A 23,553-nucleotide genomic window follows, 5' to 3' on the forward strand; every position below is an offset into this window, starting at 1 on the left:
CTTGCCAGAAGAATGATCTATCTGCTGTTGAAAGTGGGGTACTGAAGTCCCTTACTATTATTGTGTTGATGTCCATTTCTCTCTTCAGATCATGTTGGTGTTCAATTTTTGTGTTTAGGTTCTCCCATGTTGGGTACATATATGTTAAAATCATTACATCCTATTGATGAATTGACCCCTTTATTATTATATAATGATCTTCTTTGTCTCTTCTGATAGTGTTTCACCTAAAGTAGATTTCATCTCATATAAGTTTAGCCATCTCTGTTCTCCTTTGCTTTCCATTTACATTAAGTACCTTTTCTCCACTTCATTTTTAAACTCTGTGTCTTCTTATAGCTAAAATAAACCTCTTATAGCTATAATAAGGCTTACAGCTAACATAAGTCTCCTGTAGGAATTGCTGCTGGATGATACCAAGGTTGTCCCATAAAGCGGAGATGGAAACCTCAACTCAGCTTACTGAGTAGGTTCTTGACTCTTGTCACTGAAAAAGAGCTTCAAGATGCATCAGTGTGCGGCATAAGCTGATTTCCAGGCAGAGTCAGAAAGGAAGGGGAAGGAGGGAAATGACTCCAGCTATAGAAATTGGAGGGGCTCACTTTGACGGGAGGGTTCAGACTAGCCTGCTTTCAAAAGAATGAGGCCAACTTTTAATCATTAGCTGAGAGGAGCCAAGGCCTAATCATTATTTCAGTTCAGGTTTCATAATTCTGGGGAAATTCAACTCCCATAAGATGATTTCTCCTGCTTGGGTGGGTGAGCTTATTATGTTGGATTCTGCTTTTCCTGGAATCTGAGATACTTGTGGGTTTGGAGATTTTAGGGCATCACTTGGGGAGGGGGTCTGAACTGGATGTTGTGAAACCTCCTGGACAATTGGATCTTTGTAAATCCTAATCACAGTAGTTTAGCCACTCTTATCTTTGTGTCCTCCTATCTTGAAAGGTGTTAGATAGATTAGGTACTAAAGCTTTAATACAGATAACACTAAATGACTAATACGGCTACATGCAGAGTTAAGGGGGGGGTTTGATCCAAAATGTTAAGGCCATAAGAAAGAAAAAAAAAGCTTATTGTCTCTTTTTGCTATTCTATCCTACCTAAAGAAGTGTATAATTGGATCTTGCTTTATACATTCATCTACTCATAATTGTCATATTTTCCTTTAATTCTTTAGTCATGATTTTCTTTAGAGCACCTTGGTGGGGTTGGAGTAAATCTTTAAAATTTTACATATTGTGTTCTATTTCCCACAAGAAATGAGTCAGGAGCTGGGTTTTCACTTCAATAGAATTTTCTCCCTTTAACACAAATGTTAATTGCACTCATTGACTTGGAAGTTGCTGAGTGCCTAATACATCCTTATTCTCTATGAAATCTCCTTCCAGTGGTCGCAAAAACCAGAGGTAATACATTCTTAGCATCAACTTTCTTATTCTTTAGAATCTGAGTTTGATTCACCTTATTAACTAAGAAAATAGCTCTCTACTGGGGAGTGGGACTTTGTGGATGATATAGAATATAGATGGAGGTTTGTATTTAGTGATGAAAGGTAAGTCTCTAACACCTATAACCATTGGAAAGACAAATATTGGTTTAAAAGGGTGGGTCATATCTGACCAAACATAACCTTGGGACTTTTGTTTCTCCTCAGGCAGAAGTTAGGGGAGAAGTTATGAGTAGGGAAGATAATATTTGATAGGAACTTACAGGTGAAAATAAAAGAGCGTGCTCATTTCCCACAATGTATCTTTTGTGCTAATATTATTTGTTACTATGGGAATGGGGTATAAATGAATATGTGTGTGAAATGGAGGCTGGCTGCTGATCTTAGTGTAGAGAAGTCAGGTCCACTACTCTGTGTCTATCCTTTCCTCTGGTTCATCTGGTTGATTAAAGGAACTTTTGGGGAAGTTCTGGATAAAGATGATTGTTCCTGAAAGGACAAAGTTCCTCAAGTTATCAGAGCCTGTGAGTTATGTGATAGCTCAAAACAGAAGGCAGATACAGTATTTAGAAAAATTTCTTCATAGATATATCTGAACAGAATTGGCAACTGGGTATACCAGGAAGTTGAAAAATATTGCAAGACAACTTTAACGAACTTTTTATGATAATTGTAGATGGTTAATGAGTAATAGTTTAGAAGAAATTTAAGTGAGTTCTTAATTTCTCTGTGGGAGTTCAGCTAGAAAATAAACTACTCTGACTATTACCGAGGATTTTTGTCAATAAAATCTCATGGGTTTTCCACTCCATCTCATCCAACAGCTTTTGATACTTCCCATCTATGCACTAGAGTCAGGTAATTCTTCACTTTTTCTCTCAAATTCTTTTGGCCAGAAATCAATGGCCAATAAATACCACGCTATCTACTACTTACTTTAATAAAGATGGGTAAAGAGGGTAGTGTGTTTGTGTTTGTGTTTGTATGTTAATCATGTAACCATCCAACCATATGGCTAATAGTTTCATGTGACATACTTGAAATAATGACTTATTAAATAGAGAATGATAGAAAGGTAAGTGTCATCTGACAGAGTCCTAAAAGGTTCCCAAAGTGGAGATAAGGAACTTAAACTTTTGTTGGCTTTACCGACAAAATGAGTTTAAAGCTTCCCCGACTCTTTTCAAGGAAAAATAATTTTCAAGATGCATCAGTAAGTGGCATAAAAGGATTTATTAGACAGAAATTTAATAGGGCACAAAGAATTAGTGTGGGTGCTCAAGACAGAGGCACAATATTTCCTGGAACTGGGAGTATTTATGCTTCTTGTGGGGGTAAGATCCTTGGAAAAGATGCCCACGAAGGATATCGGCAGATTTTACAGGCATGAATACATTTTTTTTCTGAGAAGATAATAAGCATTCTTTCAATTCTCTTAATTTGTGCCTTTATCTTAGGGTGCATGTATAGAAAATGCCTCTTCTTACTCCATGGGTTGCCTTCTTACTTCTGAAGCTGTAATTTTTGAGGAACTGAAGTTATTGAATATTAAAATAGATTAAATTCTCCCTTCTTAATTTTTATTATTTCATGTCTTCAAGAAAATAAAGTATCACATTGTTGATGTGTCCCTTATTTAAGAAATCATTGGCCACTATAGACAAATAGATATTCTATGCTACATTTATTAAAATTTTCTGTAGGGTTTTATCATGAATGAGTGTTGGACTTTGTGAAATGCTTTTTCCGGCCTCTATTAAAATAGTCATGTGGATTTTTTCCTTGATTCTATAAATGTAATGTATAAATGTAGTATTGTGGGGTGGGGATACAGCTCAGTGGCATAAGTTCCTGCTTGGCAAGTGCAAGGTCATGAGTTCGATCCCCAGTACCACAAAAAAAAAAAAAAAATGTAGTATTATGATCAATACATGTAATTTATTTGTATATGTTGGAACATCCTTCCATTCATGGAATGAAATCTATTTGGTCGTGATTTATAATCTTGATGACTTTTGCCAATATTTAATGAAGATTTTTACATCTATGTTCATTAAGGAGATTCACTTGTAGTTCTCTTTTGGTTGGATCCTTCCCTGGTTTAGGGACCATGGTAATGCTTGTTTCCAGGAATGCCTTTAGGAGCATTACATCCCTTTCAATTTCATTAAAGAGTATGAGAAGTAGTGGCATTAGATCACCTCCAAATTTCTTGTTGAATTCAGCAATGAATCTGTCAGGATGGGCTTTTCTTTGTTGGGGGTTTTTTGCTGTTATTGTTACTTCAATTTTATTGACATATTGGGTTATTTAGAATTTTTATATCTTAATTTAGCTTTGGCAATTCATATGTTTCTAGAGGTATGTGTGTTTTCTGAGTTTTCTATCTTATTAGAGTACAGATCGTCAAAGTAGATATTGATGATCGTCTGGATTTCTGTATTATCTGTTGTGATTTTGTTATTTTCCTCCCCAAGTGCATGGAAGGAAATTCATAATTCTTTCTTTGTTTCTTTGTTTCTTTGTTTTTTTCTTTCTTTCTTTTTGATGAGGTTGACTAAAGCTTTGTCTATTTTATTTAGTCTTTCTAAGAACAATATCTTCAACTCATTGATTCTTTGTGTTGTTTTCTTAGTCTCAAGCGTATTAATTTCTACTCTTATGTTTATAATTTCCTCCCTTATCTGTGCTTTGTGTTTAACTTGCTCTTCTTTTTTCTATAAGTTTGAAATTCAACATTAGGCTGTTTATTTGAGCTTGTTCTGTTTTTCTTATGTGGGAATTCACCAATATAATTATCCTTCATAGGACTGCTTTCATTGCATTGATAAATTCCAGTATGTTTGCTTGACATTATTGCTTAACTATAGAGACCATCTAATTTATTTTAAATTTCAGTTTGACCTATTGGTTGTTCAGGAGGGTTTTATTTAATTTTAATATGTTCATGTAATTTTTGTGGTTTCTTTTACCATTGATTTCCAATTTCATTGCAATGTGACCTGACAATACACATGGAATAATTTCAATTTGTTTGTATTTACTTAAGCATGTTCTACAAAGTAGTATGTGATCTATTTAGGAGAAAGCCTGTGTGCTGCTGAGAAAAATATGTATTCTGCTATTGTTGGGTAGAACACCTTATAGATTTCTAATAAGTTCATTTGTTCACAGGTTTGGTTCCAGTCTGATATTTCTTTGTTCATTTGTTGTGTAGTAGCTCTACTTGCGACAGTGATCCCAATTATAAATGTTTTGCTGTTTACTGTATTTTTCATGCACATTTATGTTTGTTTTATATAGCTGGTGTGTCAGTATCTGGTGCATATATATTTATTATTATGATCTTTCCTTTTGGCTTGTTTCCTTAACAAGTATGTAGTGACCTTCTTTGTCTCTCTTAATCAGTCTTGGCTTGAAATCTCCTTTGTCAGAAAAGAGAATAGTTACCCCTGTTTTTTCCCTTGTTCCTGTCACATGGAGTATTGCTTTCCGCCCTTTGACTTTTCAGCCTATGAATTTGAGTTAAATATATTTCTTGCATGTGGAATATTGTTTGATATTGTTTATTAATCTATTCTGCCAATCTCTCTTTTGATTGGTAAATTGAAACCATTTACATGGATGGTTATTACTGATATGTATTTACTTGTCCTTTCATGTTATTTTGTTTGTTTCCTTTCTTTCACTTCTGTTTAATTGTTTGCCTTGCTTGGTGGAGTCATCCTTTTGGGATTCTTGAAGTTGTTGTCTTCATTGTCTTTTTCTAGAATATTCTTCAGAACTTTTGGAGTGACAGTTTGTTGGTCATGAATTTCTTCATGCATTCTTTGTCATAGTAATATCTTACTTTTCCTTTAATTTTGCAAGATAATTTTGCAGGGTACATCAGTCTGGGTCAGAGTTTGTTTTATTTTAGAGCTGAAATACTTCACTCCAAGCTTTCCTTGATTTAAGGGTTAGAGTTGAGACATCTGCTGTGATTCTGATGGGTTTGACTTCGTAGGTAATTTGTTTCTTTTCCCTAACACATTTTAGTATTCTTTTCCTGTGTTTAATTTCTGTAATCTTAATGATTACCTGCCTTTGTGTAGTTTTTTTCTGACCATGACCATTTGGCATTCTATAGGCCTCACTTACCTGTGTCTCAAATTCTTTTCCATGCTCAGAAAGTTTTCTGCTATTACCTTGGAGAACAGGGATTTTATGTCCTTTTCACTGCCTTCTGATTCTTCATTGATTCCAATTAATCTCATATTAGTCTTTTTTGCACTATCTTGCAGCTGCTGAATTGATTTTTTTCATTGTCCCTTGATGTTTTTAAGAAGTCTTTCATTTGATGATTGGCAACCATAACCCTACCTTCTAGATCTCATATTCTACCTTCAAATAGGTTGACTGTGCTGTGTATACATTCAGTAAAATTTTTAATCTCTTGGATTTGTATTTGAGTTTGTTATGGAATCTAGTTCTATTCTACATTGAGCATTCATAGTCTCCAGGTTTTTTCTAATCTCCTCTATTTTTTATCTGTATCTACTCTAGATTCACTAATCATTTCCTTTGTTATATTTGTCAGCTCTTTAATTATCTCTGTTTTGTTTTTGTTAGAAGATTTATTAATCTTTTTGTTTGTTTGTTTACTTCTCTTGCTACCATTTTATAAAATTTAGTTGGATATCTTTTTATTTTTTCCACCTCAATGTCCCCTTGATTTGCTTCATGTGATTTGGGGATGATAGGTTCCATCTTGCTTCCATGTTTTCTCATTTTCTATTTCTTTGTTATTATTTATATTGAAGCTTATAAATTGCTTATCATAGGTAGCTTTATTAAGCTTTATTACTTTCATTGAAACCTGGTTAGGAAATGATTGCTTTTCAGAGATATCTTTTAGGCATAGCTGAATTTTAGCTTTTGTATATGTTCCAGGATCTTACCTCTTCAATTTATTATGGATGAAAAGTTGCTGCCTATTTGGCCTAGTACCCAGTTCTTTGGTACAGGACTACAGTATTGTTTAAGACTCCCAGACAATCTTGCTATTAGCATACAAGGAAGATCAATTGATCACAACAACTATTTCACCTTGGCTAAGTAGTGCAGTCAGTAATAACAATAACATCAAGCACAGACTGTAAAATGACAAGCTGTGATACTAGAAATTTGTTGCCTCTAACCATAGGTACACAATTTATAGTTATATAACAAAATCTAAAACAAAACAGAAAATTATATACAGTAAATATCCAATCAATAGAGTGATTTTACCCTAAGAAGGGTAATTTAAAAGGTATAACAGGAAAAAATAGTGAATAAAGGAAGACTAAGAGAGCAGAAGCAAGACTTCAGGACAAAAGAAGAGTACCTAAGCCTTGGGAACTGGTGAAAAAGACCAGAGAGAAAGAAAGAGGGAAGAATAAAAAACAAGAACAAAGCAAAACAAAAAATTTTAAAAATGTTCACACTCATGAAGAAACAAAAACAACCAAATCCCCCAAAGCCCAAAAGCAATGATATATTTTCTCAGCCAACACAAAATGATGCCTTTTTGCCAGTCTTAACTGTGTAACAGGATATTGAAAATATCAATGATTGTGAAGATTCATGATGATTTTGTGCTCTTAATCTTTGGCTTCAGTGCCCATAATCACTACACTCCTAATTTAGATCAGTTCATAGCATTCTTACACTGTGACCTACTAACTAAAAAGAAATTTTTAAACTAACAATATGTTATTAAACTTTCCATTGGTATGACAAAAATAACTGAGGAAAAACACTTTAAAAAGGAAAGATTATTTTGGCTCACGGTTTCAGAGGCTTCAGTGCATGATTACCTGACTTCATTGCTTTTGGACCTCTAGTGAAGCTGAAGTATCATGGCAGAAGGGTGTGGCAGAGGAAAGGTGCTCAGTTTATGCCAGGAAGCACAAAGTCAGAAAGCCCTGAGAAAAGTCAAAGCTTTCAAAATCACTATTTGGAAGGAAAGTTATAGAGTTATGAAGGAGGTAGCCTGCCAGGACTTTCTTCCTTTCTGCTTCCTGGCTGCTATGTGATGAGCTGCTCTCATCTGCCATGACCTTCTATCAGGATGCTTCTGTCTAATCTCAGACCTGATGGAGCCAGCTGACTATGGGCTAAAAGATCTGAAAGTGTGAGTTAAAATAAATCTTTCCTCCTTTAAGTTGTTATTCTCAGGTATTTTGTCACAGCAGTATAAAGCCAACTAACACAGAAAATGAATACTGAGAAGTATGGTTATTGCTGTGACTATACTTCTTATATTTTAAAGAGAATAAGGAAAACAATAACAAAATAACAACAACAAAGACAAAAACAAAACAACACAAAAATGATAATACAGGATTTCAAAACAAAATGATAGTAATTAACAATGATTGTTATATTACATATTTTTAATCTTCAAACAAGTTTCTCAGATTACCAGATGTAAGAATGCAGGATTGATCAAACCATTAAAGAGAATAAAAAGTAATTAAAAAAACATTAGAAGTGATACAGACCTTCACTAAACAAGATGGTAGGAATTCAACAATGGTTGCTATATTGCATATTGTCTTCAAATTGGTTGTTCAGATTACCAGATATAAGCATGCAAAATTGGTCAAGACAAAATATTTAAGCATTAACTGTTCCTTTCAATAAACCAATCGACATCACCAGTGCAATTATTCCAGCTATTCTTGTATATACATTTACATATGTTTTCCCTTTTTTCTTCCTTTTCTCCTTTCCTTCATCCCTGTTGTTCCTTCCCTTTGAATAATTTCTTTCCCTTTCCTGATATCTATTATACGTTTTGGGTTGTTTACACATGTGTGTCTGATTTATTTCGCTTATGAGTATGGTCTCTAGTTACATCCACTTACCTGTAAAAGCCTCAAGTTTATCTTCTTTTATAGCTGAGTAATATTCCATTATATAAAAATAGCACATCTTTTTAATCCATTCCTCCATTGTCGGGCATTTGGGTTGTTGTTTCCAAAATTTAACTATGACAAATTGTGCTGGTGTAAACATGGGTGCACATATATCACTGTGGTATGAGGTTTTACTTGATGATATAGTTTAGAATGTTTTTGAGCTGGTTTGCAGTAGTTTTCAAAGGTGTGGAGATGTGTGCTAGAGAAGTCTACATTCTTGTATGTATGGTTTAATGGACAGTTCTGCTCTTTCCTCAGAAAACCAGAATGCTGACATATGTACATTAAGGACAGTAAAGACTATATTAATGAGGCTTCCAGTGGAAATGAAGTCTATACTTGAGAGTAGAAATAGAGGTCATTTGTGTTACATTCTGGCAATGAAATTGTTTCTACTTTGTCCATATCTGAGACTTTGTGGGAGGCTGGGTTTTTAAATGACGGATTAATTCATCTGGCAGAGGAAATTTCAAGGCAGAACAGCATTCAGACTGTGGCATGGTACCACGAGGCCAGATTCAGACTGGGTACAAAAACCAGAGCAGAAGGATGTGAAAACTTTGCAATTTGACCAGAAAAGAGGTTCCTGTAAAATTAGGATTAAATAAGATATGGTTGCTGAAGAAATGAGTGCCACTAAGAAGAAAGTAAGTGCTTTGCCCTGGACAATAGGAAAGATGCCTGGAGGGTGTCAAGGGAATTGCTCAGCCTTCACCCACCCATCTTAGGTTTAATAGTATAAAAGTATAGTCTTTTAAAAGACTTTGCTTTAAGGATAGATCGTCAGAGTGCCCTACTCTCACAGGATAGCTTAGGAACTTGTTTCTTCAGCATTCATTTCACTATGTTCAGCCATCCAACCACTTAGCAGCTATGGGCAAGGTTGTGGAACCCTTTCAGTCATCTATGTAGTGCTGGTTTTGCAAGCATGCCAAACATAAGACTTATGGAAATAACGAAGCTTCTACCCAAAATTCAAAGGAAAATCCAGTGGCCAGGCAATGCCTAACAGGGTGAGAGTTCCAGAAGGCAGCCCTTGAAAGGTAATGCTGTACCTGTGAGAATGAAGCCCAGGCTGGGATAAAGACCCCAGGAAGACAATACCAAAAACACAGACTGTCTACCAAAACCAGGGAGCAGAGCCAGCCTAAGAGAGTGGTCATGTGGGCTGCAACCAACAAAGCCACAATGGTGGGTCTTCACAAGCCCTTTGGAGCTCATATCAGGTCAATATATGCCCCAGGAGCTATTGGGTTTAATGTTTTCTCTGCTGGGTTTTGACCTTACTTTTTGTCTAATCCCTTTTTATTTTCCTACTCCTCTCTTTAGGAACAGGAATGTATACCTTATTTGACCATTGTGTGTTGGAAGGACATGTTTTTTTAAAACATGGGCCCACACCAAAGAGTTTGCCTTGTGGCTCGGAAGATACTTTAGACTTGAACTTTTGAACAATGCTGGAACTGTTGTGATTTGGGGGAAGAAATTAGTAATTTTGGTTATATCACATCAGGCAAAATTATTACCTTGTTATTGTGTTTATTTGGAGATTCAGTGTGGTTTAAGGAAATGTGCTTAGGTGTCAGGATGACCAGGGGTGGCTTGTGGTGCTTAATCTTAATTGTCAACTTCACTGGATTGAGAAATGCCTAGGGAATTCTGAACGTGCCTGTGAGGGCATTTCCAGAAACAAATATCTTAAATGTGGGTGGAACCATCGAATAGGCTAGAGTCCTTCCTTCCCAAGAAGGAAGCCCACCAGCATGGCTCTCTCTTCCTGCTTCCTGCTGCCATGAGGCCATCTTTTCTCCACCACACCCTTTCCGCCATGATGCCATGTCTCTCCTCAGCCAGGAAACAGCAGAGTAAAGTGAATACGACCGAAACCTCTGAAATTGTGAGCCAAGATAAATCCTTCTCCCATGTTGATGTTCTCATGCATTTTTCCATAGTGACAAAAAGCTACCATACCATACTGATCTCATGTTTGTGTTTCAACTTTTGCACTCTCAAAATATTTCTTGATATAGTAATTTACACAGGAGTTAATTTTAGAAACTAGATTTCAACAAGGAAGAAGATAGGGGAGTCCATTTTGTAGTAGGTAAGAGAGGCAAATAAAATGACAATGATAAGAGAGAGAAGTGTTATGATCTGAGCAGCCAGATATGAATAAAAATGCATTCTCTTAATACTGAATTTTATTTTCAGATCCTTCACATGGGATAAAGTATAAGAAGAATGAGACAGCTATACTGGGAGGAAATGTGACTATTTTCTGCAATTTGACAACTCCAGCAGATGTTGTGCAAATTACCTGGCAGAAGATCCAAAACTCTCTGCCACAAAATATCGGGACGTACAGCAGTAAATATGGAGAAAAGATTCTTCCACCATACGTAGACCGGCTGCAGTGTAAAATCATTGAACCCAATTCCTCATTCATAACTATCCAAGAAGTGACACTTGAAGATGAAGCTTGCTACAAGTGTCTGTTTAATGTGTTTCCACATGGCAGTCATGGAGGGCAAATCTGCCTTAACATTATAAGTATATGACTATTTTCTATAGATTACTGGGACAGAATTCATGGGGTTGTGATATTGCGAGATTGGTGTCCAGAGAAAGAATTTTAAAGGATGAGAGAATAGTAGAAATTATCCAGGCCAAGTCTTTTATTATCTAGAAGAAAAAAAAAAGGAAGCTAATGATGATCATGTGACTTGTGACTTGCCTTTTTTTTTTAAACGTAGTACAGGATCTTGCCCCCTTATTTAACTTTACACTGCATTGCACTGGCTTTCCTTGAGTGGGTAAAATTCAGGAAGAGAATTAGCATTTCCTCACTGAAGAGTTGAGAAAACTGAAGAAAGAAAAAGAGATAGTAGAAAAAGAGAAAGAGGAAGGATGAAGATTCTAACAAAATAAGTTTTTCTCATTCTTTAGAAAAAAAACAAAATGTTGCAGTGCCAGTGAAAATGGCATAAAGCCCCCTTACCATGTTGCTATACATTTAAAGTATTAAGGTGTCAATAATGTAATTTTAAGGTTGAATGAAAGTGGATACATCAATTGTTCCTTTCATATTAGAGGGCCTGTCAGTGAATATGAAGAATAGTATTGTCAGGTTTCATAATTTACAAGAAGTATCTGAGAAGGGTGTGTTTTCAACATTTTGACATTATATAATGATTTAGGAAGTCTAGTCTTTAACATCATAGGAATGTGATATAACATACTTTCAATTTTGTTTCTCTCTCTCTCTTTTTTTTTTTTTTTTTTTGCCTCAGCTGTATCCGAATTAACAACTGAACTCCAATTTGATCCTGACGCTGATGGTTTTCTTAGCCTTGTATTTTCAGCTGTGGGAAAACCTGCTCCTCGAATCTCTCTTTTTCCCTCACAAGTCCTCATTAACCCTCCGGAGGAATGTCTTGCTCAGAACCCAAATGGTACAGTAACTGTCACTAAAATGTACACCATCTCTTTGGAGACTGTGAGGTCCCTGGGACTCCAATACCTGATTGTGAACATGGATCACCCTTTAAAGAATGAAGAGAAGATCATTCCTCTCTCAGTAAAGCAAGAATGTAAGTAGAAGTGATAGCCCATAAAGGGGAAATATTTATCTTTCTTTAAAATTCACTACCATAGGTTTTCAAATAAATCATTTAATTTTAAAAATCTGAATCAGTGTAATATATATTCATGGTTAAAAGAATCAAATAATGAAGACAAACTCTACTTCAACCTGCTCAGTGGAGCAGCTGTTCTTGTATATGGCAAAAATTTTAATTGCTCTTTTTGACATTCAGTAGATGGAATTTCTGTAATGATCACTGAAAATTGTGCTCATTTACTCTGCTCTCAACTTCCCCTCCATTTCTTTCTTCCTGACTTAGGGTTTTTTCTGCTTATCTGTGCAACCTTACCAATAAACCTGCCTCTCGTTTTGTGGACCACACTTAATCTCCTGAGCCATCTATTTCTTATTCTCCTTCCTTCTAACCTCTGCATGGATCTTCTATTTAATAACCACAATTAAACAGGACAGGATTTCCCAGTAGCATGATTCTAAAAGTATACACATAATTGTTTTCATAGTCAACCTACTGATCTTTTATAACTAGACTATTTAGCCCCTAGTTACCATAAATACTGATAGTTAGGGTTTTAATCTAGGACATTATTATTTATTTTCTATTATCTTACTTGGTCCTTTATATTTTCCTGACTTCTGTTAGGCTATTTAATTTCTTTTGTTTTCCCTATTGGTTGATTTGCTAACAATACATTCTTTTATTCTTACTTTAGTCATTGACTTGGAGATTATTAGATACATTCTGACTTATTAGAGTGCAATCTAATTTAGGACTTTTATCAAGGTCCGAAAATGCAATGAGCTTATATCAGCTCTCTCTTTATGTGTGCTATTGTTTGTGCACTTAATTCATTATATATAATTAAATATAATGATATGTTATAATTATTGTTATTAATATTCATTTACATTTGCCCTTTCTGTTGCTTTTTACTTCCTTGTCCAAGTTTGTACTTTTCTCTGGAGCAATTTTTCTTCTGCCTAAAGAATTCTCTTCTATTTCTAGTACAAGATTATAGACACCAAATTCTCTCATTTTGTCAAAGAATGCCTTTATTTTGAAAAACATTTTCAAAAAACTCATAATTCCAATTTAATAGGGCTTTTGCCACATCAGTGTGACAAAGCCATTCTAATGGCTTTCTACTTCCATTATTTCCTTTTTTTTGTTTGTTTGTTTTTTTCTCCGGTACCGGGAACCGAACTCACGACCTTGCGCTTGCCAGGCAGGCGCTTTGCCGCTGAGCTAAATCCCCAGCCCCTCCATTATTTCCAATTGAAAGACATTTCTCAGTCTTGTTGTTGCTTTTCTAAAAGAAATGTACCTTTGCCATCCTCAACCCTGGCTGCTTCTAAATTTTCCCCCCCATACTTGTTTTGACTGGTTTTATTATTATGTTCCTTAATATTCTGTTCTTTTTATTTATGATGCTTGGAGTTTCCTGGACTTCTTGATTCTAGGTTACTATCTTTCATCACTTTTGGAAAATTTTTGACTCTTGTCTCTTCAAATTTTACTGCTATCCAATTCTCATATCTTTTTCCAGGACTCTAAAAGTATACTAGATGAAAAATAACTATTAAATCAGATATATTAGTATCCAGACTTTTCTTTTTTCTCATGATTTTAAATTATTTTTACTTTTTATACATCATTATTTTTTACTGCATGCTAGACCTTGATCATGAAAAATTATGGACATAATTAAGGGCCTGGGTCTTGGGGGGATGCCAACAACATTGGCATGTACTTCACATACACGTTGCACACAATTAACCAATTTAAAGGAGACAATTCAATGACTTTAACATATTTGTAAAGTTCACCCAGTCATCAGCAAATCCATTATAGAATATTTTTATTACCCTCCCAAAGTATATATTCCTTTCTGGGTGAAAGTTTTATTGAGGAAAAAAATCATATAACATAAAGTTTACTCTATGGAAACACACAGTTCAGTGGTTGTTCATGTCCTCATTGCCTTATGCAATAACCATCACATCTAATTACACAACGGTTCTATCACCACAGTGAAAAACTAAGTACCTATTGTCAGTCACTCACAAACTTTAATAAACAGAAGGGAATGATTTTCTCATTCTCTAGTAACTACTAGTCTACATTTTTTGTTTTGTTTTGTTTTTTGAGACAGGGTCTCACTATGTAGTTCAGGCTGGCCTTGAAGTCACTATGTAGGTCAGGCTGGTCTCAAACTCGTGATGATCTTTCTGGCTCAGGCTCCTGAGTGCTGGGATTGCAGGTGTGCACCACCACACTTGGCAATCTACTTCCTATTTTTATGCATTTAGCTACTCTGGTTGTATCGTATAAATAGAATATAAATGACCTTTGTTTGTAGCTTCTTTCATATAACATGTTTTCAAGATTCATCCAGGATGTATTTCAGTATAATATATTTCAATATAATTCAGTATACTATTTTTTACTATTTCATTTTCTTATATATGGGTACAAAATCTGCTACTGTATGGATGGATCTAGATGGAGACTAAACACAACCTCATGTCAGCACAGAACACCTCATCAATCTCTGAATTAAAGACTCTCTGGTATCAAATAAATAATGGCCTGAATGATGACTAGCACAAAATGAGAGCATTGTAAAACACAAAAATAGGCCTGCGAAACTCCCCTTCCATTGTCAGCCTGCCCAGGCTAGCATCACCGGGTTCAAGTAGGGATCTGAACTCAGTGTGTAGAATCAGAAAAAGAGTGACTCCCAATGACTCCAGTCGTCATGCTAACAGGTCACAGGCTCTGTCTTGCAGTCCTATAATGCGCTTGTGTGTGACTGAGAGTTGCACAATTTTATGTTAATCGTGCTTCTTCCCTTGAAGCCTCTGGAGTATTTCTTCATTGCCTTGGACCACCCACTATTGCTGATGAGAAACAAATGTCAATCTGATAATTTTAATAGTAGGTATCACTGTATTTTTCTCTTTGGTAATGCATACCGTTACCTTAGTTCTATTCCTTGTTTGGTTTGTTTATTCATTTTATCCCTTAAATAGGCATTTATTGATTTCATTTGATCATGAGACTCATATCCTTTGATTTTCAATATTTTCTGACTTTTTGGAGCATATTCCTTTTGTTTGTCTAACTGATTTTCTTTTCACAAAAATGGCTGTTAAAATATTTAGAGTCAATTTTTTTCTTCATTTCTAATATATCTCTTCTTCTTATGAAGATTTTGTAAAAACTATTTTCAAATTCTGTCACTGAATTTTCCTTGTGTTGACAAGATTTTAAATTTAGAACTGCTTTTGCAATTTAAACTTAAAGTTGAGCTTTTTCACAGTTACTCTTTCTATCTTAAGGAAGTAATATATGTACTCTAAAATATAAATAGGAAGAATAATTTGGAAAGAATATATTATCTTGTTTCTATAAGTATCTCTCCTTCCCCCATTTTATTATTATATTTCTTTTACTCAAGCTTCTCATTTGCATTACAATCTTTCTTTAATGTCTAGTGAGTTTTTACTGCGGCTTATACAAGTCTGTAGTTTGTGGAGACATAGGTTTTTGTTTGTAGACAACAGGCAACAAATACACAGGTAAATCAAAAAAACCAAAATGGAAAGGAACCCTGATCCCTACTGCTTAGCTATTCCCAGTATGTTCAAACCCTTACTGTGGCTACCCTCAACATATTTTGGCTGAGAAGTAAGCATCTGGCAGTCCAAAGTTGTGCTTTAAAATATGGAAATGAATGCTTTTCATTTCAGCCTGAATTCCCCTCAACTGTCCTCACATTCCTCAGAGTTCTGCAGAGCTTTCTTTCTGCAGGTGGAGTCTACTTTGTGCCTCTATGAGGCTGCAGGTTCTTTAATTCTGCACCTTCATAACGCTCTCTTAGGTCCTCTTTATTTCTTTTATAAGTTTTTTTCTTCACAGTTTCTTATCATGGAAAGTTACTCGTCAGCATTGCTGTTTTACATTTGAACCTTTTATTTTTATTACTATAATTTTAATGGAGTCAGGAAGGTTAAACATGAATATTTGTGTTATGTCTGTCTTTTTTGCAGAGTTTTATTTTATGAAAACATACAAAATTTCATAACAAAATAATAAGGGAATAACAACAGGGAACATTCTGTGTCATTATCTTCAAAGTGGTTACTCAAAGTACAAGACACAGACAAAAGATTCTCTTTTATAAAGAAGAAACTACAGATAACAGCACAGAACTTTCTTTTCAGTGAAGTAGGAGAAACCAGTAGTATAAATATAACAAATTAGCATATATACTAAAATACTGTTGAACAAGGGAATAGATAATTTGGGAATTATTTGAACTTATCCTTACTTCCTATTTATTTTCTATTTTGCTCTTTATTTGTTTATATATATTAGTTTATCATATAAGAGAAACCTTGGGATATTTGGGTTTGTCTGACTTATTTCACTAAGCATTATGTTTTCAAATTGTATCCATTACCTATGAATTCCTCAAGATTATCTTTTTTTATGGCAAAGTACTATGTCATTGTATACAAATGCCACATTTTCCTTTCCATTCATCTACGATGGACATATACACTGTTTCTGAGATCTAGCTATCACACATTGTGCTGCCTTAAACATGAGTATGCAACTATCCTTGTAATATTATCATTTTAACTCTTTTGGGAAGATGGATAAAAGGAGAAAACTAGGTCAAATGGGAATTTTATTTATAGTTTTTTGAGGAACCTCCGTACTGATTACTGTAGGTTGTATTAGTTTACATTGTCATCAGCGATGGAGAAGAGTTCCTTTATCCTCACATCCTTGCCAGCACTTGTTATATCTCTCTTGAAATTTAAGTTAGTCAACCCTTTTCCTGGTAAATTTCCTCAACTCATGAAATTGGAATATGTCAATGAAATAGCACATGAATCTCTCATCAATCTCTTGGCTAGAGTATTGTGGAGGATTTCATTTCTAAAATACAACTATTAATTTAGAAGATTGTTCCTTGTTTAGCTTTATAACAAATACAGAGAAATTAACCCCTAATTCTGTTGGAGTTTCATATAGACTCTTTCTTTTCCCTTTTGCCCATGTTTTGCTGTTGGTGACTTCAGGGACGTGACATTTTAGCATGAAATTCTTCACACTCAGTCTCTTCTGCCTATTTAGAATGGCAATGGTATTCTATGCATATCACTGAAAATGAAAATCAGTTAAAACTAGAGACTGAGACAAAACAACATCTGAGCAGTCAAAAGTAAGGGGCACAAAGTCCTTGAAGTAACACACATACACTTTCCTAATAGTACTTGAGCAAAGAAGATTTCTCTTTTCCTTCAACAATAATGAAAAATTCAAAGCAACAAATTTAAAAGGAGAAAAAGTTACTATGAGCATGAAATCAAGTACATATTTAGTGGCATTAGGAGAAGACAAACCAAAACAACAACAACAAAAAAATCCTATGACAAAAACTAAGATGAGCATCTTGGCTGTTTCAAAGATTTAGCTATTATAAACAGTGCTGCTATAAACATGGGTGTGCATATATATCGCTATCATGATGTTTTTGATTCTGGGAAGATACCAAGAAGGGGAATAGCTAGGTCAAATGAGACCTCTAGTCCCAGTTTTTTGAGGCATCTCCACACTGAGTTCCACAGTGGTTGTAGCAGTGTACACTCCCACCAACAGTGGAGAAGGTTTCTTTCTTCTTTACAGCCCCACCAACATTTGTTACTGGTTAATTTCTTGATAATTTCCAGTTTTCCTGGAGTGAAATGGAATCTCAGCATTGTTTGAATTTGCATCTCTTGAATGACCAGTGATGTTGAACATTTTTTCATAAATTTATTTGCTGCTCTTGATTCTTCATTTGAGAAAATGTGTCTTTCTTTTACACAATAGACTACTACTCAGCCATTCAGAAGGATAAACTTGAGACATTTCTAGGTAAATGGATGCACCTTGAGACCATATTCTAAAGGGAAATAGATCAAATACACATGTAAACATCATATTGTTTCTCTGGTGTGAGAAACTGAAAGTGTAAAAAAGAACTGCAATGTACTAGATATTAAGAAATAGGAAGAAAACGCTCAGTTGGGAAGGGGAACTAGGGAGGGGGAGGAGGAAAGAAAGGAAGGGAAAAGCAGAAAATAAGGAAAAGGAGGAAAAATGGAAATAAAGCTCTTGTAAATAAGAAGGGAAGATGGGTTGAAGGGGGAGGAGGAAAATGGGAGAAAAAACAGGAATTAAGATCTATCAAGTACAGATACAGAGGCTGGGGATTTAGCTCAGCGGCACAGGGCCTGCCTGGCAAGCGCAAGGTCATGAGTTTGATTCCCAGTACCGGAGAAACCACCCCCTCCCCGCAAAAAAAGATCTATCACGTACAAATACAAAGTCCCTATGATGAATATTATCATTATGTGTATTTTAAATGTACCAATAAGGTTAATTACCAAAAAGAACAAAGAATTGAAAACACAATATTTTACACATTTAATGTAAGTGCAGATTTTAAGGACCAACATGAAATATACATATTCTTTTTCCCATTATACCTAGCAGTAATCATTGACAATCATAATATCAGTCATAATAATATAAATTATATTCAGAAGTCTACACAGACAAAAGAGGTGTCTATCATATAATTTAGGTAAACTGGTCAAAATAGGTATTTTTGAAATTGTTGCTGTTCAAACTTTTGCACTTTTTTTATGAGTGCAGACTCTGGAATTAGAAGTGAACTTGTTTTCGTTTGTCACCTAATCACTTTGTGTCTTTAAATGATTTCCTTAACATCACAGAGACTCCATTTCCCCCTCTTTACCTAATAACTGTACTCACCCAGGTAATGTAAGTAATCTTTATAAAGTGTTCATCACAATAATCTTAAATATTTATTAAAAATTTTATTTTCTGATGTTATTATAGACTTTTTGTGAATTTCATTGTAGTAGTATAGTCATCAAGTGACTGCGTTATACTTTGCTTAAGCATTTTCTGAATATTATTGGGGTTATATCTTTTTTCTTATTCCTAAGAATAATAGGATTATATTAAATATTATATATCTTAATCTTTGAAGGACATATAGCAGTTTGAATGTACAGGCACTAGTATATTTTGTCATAAAATGGAATGGGTCACATTGTCTTATAGATTTAGATGTCAGTGAAGCATTGATAAATCAAAAAAGCATTGCAGGTGCCATGCGGTAGTACAATGCATAAGAAAACAGAGTCATTAGAAGAACACGTTCGTCCTTTGTGTTTTTCAGGTTCTGTTTCAACAGTGACAATTGTTATCCTCACCTTTTTGTGTGTTATGCTTATCATCATCATTATCATTCTCTGTATTGTTCAGAGAAAGAAAAAGTAAGTCATATTACTACCTGCTTGTGATAGACAAGGTAGGTAAACAAAACCCAGCAAGATTCAAGCTTTAAAAATCTCCAAGAGCTCTGGCAAAATCCGTTATGAAAAGAATCACGACAGAAAACTCTTTCCTCATAGTTGGTGGTTCCTTCATTCAAGCCTATGTTGTTCAAATATTTAGGATTGTACAATGGGTAGATTGTTAGTAATCATTCATGCTTATAGTAAATTGGGTTTAAGATTCTCTATAGAGGACAGTGTTTTTTTATTTTAAAGATAAAAAAATGAAACCATAGTAGCAAACACACACACATTTAGAAAATAACACAAAAACAATACAAGCAATACAGAATTTCAGACAAGGTGATGGGAAATTAACAATGGTTGTTGTATTACATATTGATATCTTCAAATTCAATACTCAGATAAACAAATATAGACATGTAAGATTGATCAAACACTTAAACATTACCTGCTTCTTTCAATAGAGCAATAAAAGTCTAAAATAAAACAACTATTTTAGTTATCCTGTGTATACATATATACATCTATCCCCCAGGTAACTAGTGAGAAGGCGTCCACTTACTGTGTGGTAGAAAAGACTGGAAGTCCGAGACGAGTATACCTGGCTAAATCATGAGGAAGTAAAAGCTATGCTACTCTACAAGACTAATGTAATAAAATATCCATTCACCAAATACAACTTGAGTGCCTCTATATTGACCAACACAATCAAAACAGATGAGTTCCTTGCCTTCAGGACCTTACATTCTGGTGCAGAGAAATAGACAATGGAAAGATAATTGGAAATAAGAAAACATCAGGCAGTAGATACTGTCCAGAAAATGGAACAGAATGATATGATTGGAAGAGACCATGGGGTTATTGTAGATTCCATGGTCTCTCTGACTAGGTGTCATTTCAACTTATAGCTGAGTAAAAATAAAATTAAAGTGTGAGCAAATTCTTGGTGCAGAGTGTTCAAGAAAAGAGGAAATGTTTAGTTCATTTTCCAATATGGGGACAAGCTTGGAGTGTTCCAAAAATAGAGAAGTCCAGCGTGGCTAGGACAATGCTTTGGGAATTGGAGGTAATTACCAAGACAGAAGACTCACCGGCCTGGAAGGCATTTGGGATTTATATTGTCTACAAAATCCACCCATGGAAATGTACAAAATAAGGGACCCCACAAATCTGATTTATACTTTAGAAAACTCTCTTGCTGAGCTATGGACAGGGCTTCTTAGAAGTCAGTAATACAAAGAAGGAAATTTTTAGAGAGACCGTTGTAGTCATCAAGAACAGAAGTGATGGCAATCTGGAAAAGGGTGGTAGACGTGTGGACTGAAGGATTATGGGTAAATTTAGATGACAAGATATGCTGGGAGATCAAGTGTGGGGAAAGAGTGAAATGGAAGAATCACCTTGATTGCTCTAAGCTTTTGGCATTAAAGAAGACTTTTACAAATATGAAAAAGGATTCAGAAAGAACAAGCATTGGAGGGAGAATTAACACGTTCTTCGAACGTGTTCATTTTGAAGTACCTATTTGTCATTGAAGGGAATAAGATAAGTATTTACAAAGATACATCTGGAATTATGGAGCAGATAAGGATTACCAGTCCTTTGGGGAGTATAGTGAATATATTCTTCAAAGGAACAAATCATACGCTATTACTCTCACTATTATAAAATAGAAATAATGTGCAAGTCCTAAAATTGGGGTATTTTCATGCAGAAACAAACTTTTGAAAAGGAAGTTTGGTCAATTCTTAAAAAAAAATTGCACCTGAATTTCCCAATTTTTTATTCACAGCGTGATCTTACAATGTCCTGCCATGAGGGGGAGTGTTTGGGCTGAATTCATCTTAAGGAAACACCAGTGTCATTGTCTCCATAGGTCAGAGGCTGCATCTGAACTGTCATCCCCGCAGCTGCCTCAAGAGGACAAATTACTGAGCCCTTGTCATCCAACGCACAGGTAATTGGTAGTGTGTGATTTCTTTTGGTATCACTGTGTATTCTTCAAGTTTAAAAGAATTGTTCAAATTAAATCACACCTATGGTAGCAGTAATAATCATTTCAGAAATAAGTGGAAAGAAAGCTTCAAGTATGTGATCTAGCCCAAAGTGGTGGTACACCCCTGTAATCCCAGCACTCAGAAGGTCGACGTAAGAGGATCGCTGTGAGTTCAAAGCCAGGATGGTCTACATAGTGAGCTCTAGGCCAGCCAGACTACATAGCAAAACCCTGTCTCAAAAAAAAAATTTTAATCTAATTCCTTGAAGTAGTAGATTTAATTGGGGTTATATTAATTTTTTAACAGATGAAATATTTTTAATATTATTTGGAAAATAATGCTTAACAAAGCATATACAAATTATTTCAAATGTTTGCTATAAAAATTATCTTTTTCTCAGTGAACCTTCACAGTTCTGTGTTTATTTTATATTAAGCATGTCTTATCTCAGACTTGTCACATTTCAAGCCCTCAGTAGCCACAGAAGTGAATGCACAGGGTTTTTGTTTGTTTGTTTGTTTGTTTGTTTTTTGTCTTTTTGAGACAAGGTCTTGCTATCCAGTTCAGGCTGACTTTGAGCTCACTTTGTAGCCCAGGCTGACCTCGAACTTGCAACGATCCTCCTGCCTCAGCCTCCCGCGTGCTGGGATTACAGGAGTGGACCTGGCTAAAAATGAATTTTTTGTTTGTTTGTTTGTTTGTTTTCTGGTACCAGGAATCGAACTCATGACCTCATGCTTGCCAAGCTGGCGCTGTGCTGCTGAGCTAAATCCCCAGCCTGCACAGGGTATTAATTCAAAGTTTTGGAGAACAATTCCATAATGGATGGATGCCTGTCCGGAATGTGGACAGACACTAATGCTCATTGCCTAAATATATTCATTAGAAGTGAAAAAGGATGATACTCAAATTGTTTTCATTTCCATTCAATTGCTGATTATTTATATGAAGAGAATCTTCCCTTCATTAATTTCTTAAGTTACAGCTCAATTACACTTTGCAAATTAAAATGTGTGCAGAATACTTGATTCTTTACTTGTTTTTGCATTTGATTAATTAGTTGGTTTTTTTTTTTTTTTCTTCTGTGCTAGGAATGGAACTCAGGGGCTCACACATGCTAGGCAAGTGCTCTACCACTGAGTTACTACTGGCTCTATGGTTTAAAAATAAGAGGTTGGTTCTCTAGCATCCTCTAAAGATGATGAGTGGCGTGCTGTGTTTTGTACTGCCAATTGAACTCAGGTCATTTTAAAAATTTACCTGAAATTTAAAATGTTTCAATCTTTTGTAATTTTTTCTTCTGTGTTTTCAAACTGTATTGAAATGATTCCTCTATACTACTAGTGAGTATATATTCAAATGAAACAATACTGTGACGGTCTGGTAACCCAGACAACAGCGAATGACAATGGACATGCGGACACAGTGGCAGGAGATGGATCATCACAGACAGGGCAGTGAGATGCCACAAGATTTCTTCACGCTGCTCGGAATGGCACACAGATTTTCAAACTGCTTATTTCTAAGGTTTTGTTCCTCTGTATCTCTCATATTAATTTTAAGTTTATGTCTTTAAAACTTTTAAAAATTAACATTATTTTAATGGATACATAAAAACATGAAAGAGATGCCTCTTTATAGGGTACCATGTTATGTTTTTACACATGTCTACATTATATAATGTAAGTCAGATGAATCATATCCATCTACTCCAAAGATTTATCATTTCTTTATAGTAAAAATGTTCAAAAATCACTTTCACTAGTTCTGGTTTCTGTCTAGATGTCCGCACCAAGTCTCATGCAGTCATGAAGGGTGGGCTTTTCAGAATTGGCGCAATCTACAGTGTGTGGTGTTGGTATTAAGGGTGCGTGATTAGTAAATCAATCCACTGACTGGTTTGGCATAGTTCTGGCTAGGATTAAGAGAGTGAGTGTTAGACCCGTCCTGGGGTAGGTAGCCTGCATACAGTATAAGGGACAGAAAGAGGCTTGTCCCCTCTCCCTCGTTACTTTTGCTACCTCGCGGGCACCATGAACTGTTCTCTGAGATGTTCCTCTGCCGAGCCACCATACCTTGGAGCCAGCCAACCATGGACTGAACCCTCTACAAACTATGAGCTGAATAAACCTTTCCTTCCTGAACTTTGGACCTCAGGTATTTTGTCCC

The 23,553-nt window shown here is 35.3% G+C and overlaps 1 protein-coding gene across 1 annotated transcript; it reads left to right on the top strand.

Moving 5' to 3' along the window:
• Positions 1-1,548: 1,548 nt before the first annotated feature.
• On the top strand, positions 1,549-12,207 carry LOC102019719 (OX-2 membrane glycoprotein-like). The gene is made up of 3 exons (XM_005386612.2): positions 1,549-1,555; positions 10,609-10,947; positions 11,688-12,207. The coding sequence occupies exons 1-3, from the start codon at positions 1,549-1,551 to the stop codon at positions 11,993-11,995; spliced, it is 654 nt and encodes a 217-aa protein (XP_005386669.1). The 3' UTR covers positions 11,996-12,207.
• Positions 12,208-23,553: the final 11,346 nt, after the last annotated feature.

The sequence above is a fragment of the Chinchilla lanigera genome, unplaced genomic scaffold (genome assembly GCF_000276665.1).
Source record: "Chinchilla lanigera isolate Chin_1 unplaced genomic scaffold, ChiLan1.0 scaffold00026, whole genome shotgun sequence".
Lineage (NCBI taxonomy): Eukaryota > Metazoa > Chordata > Mammalia > Rodentia > Chinchillidae > Chinchilla > Chinchilla lanigera.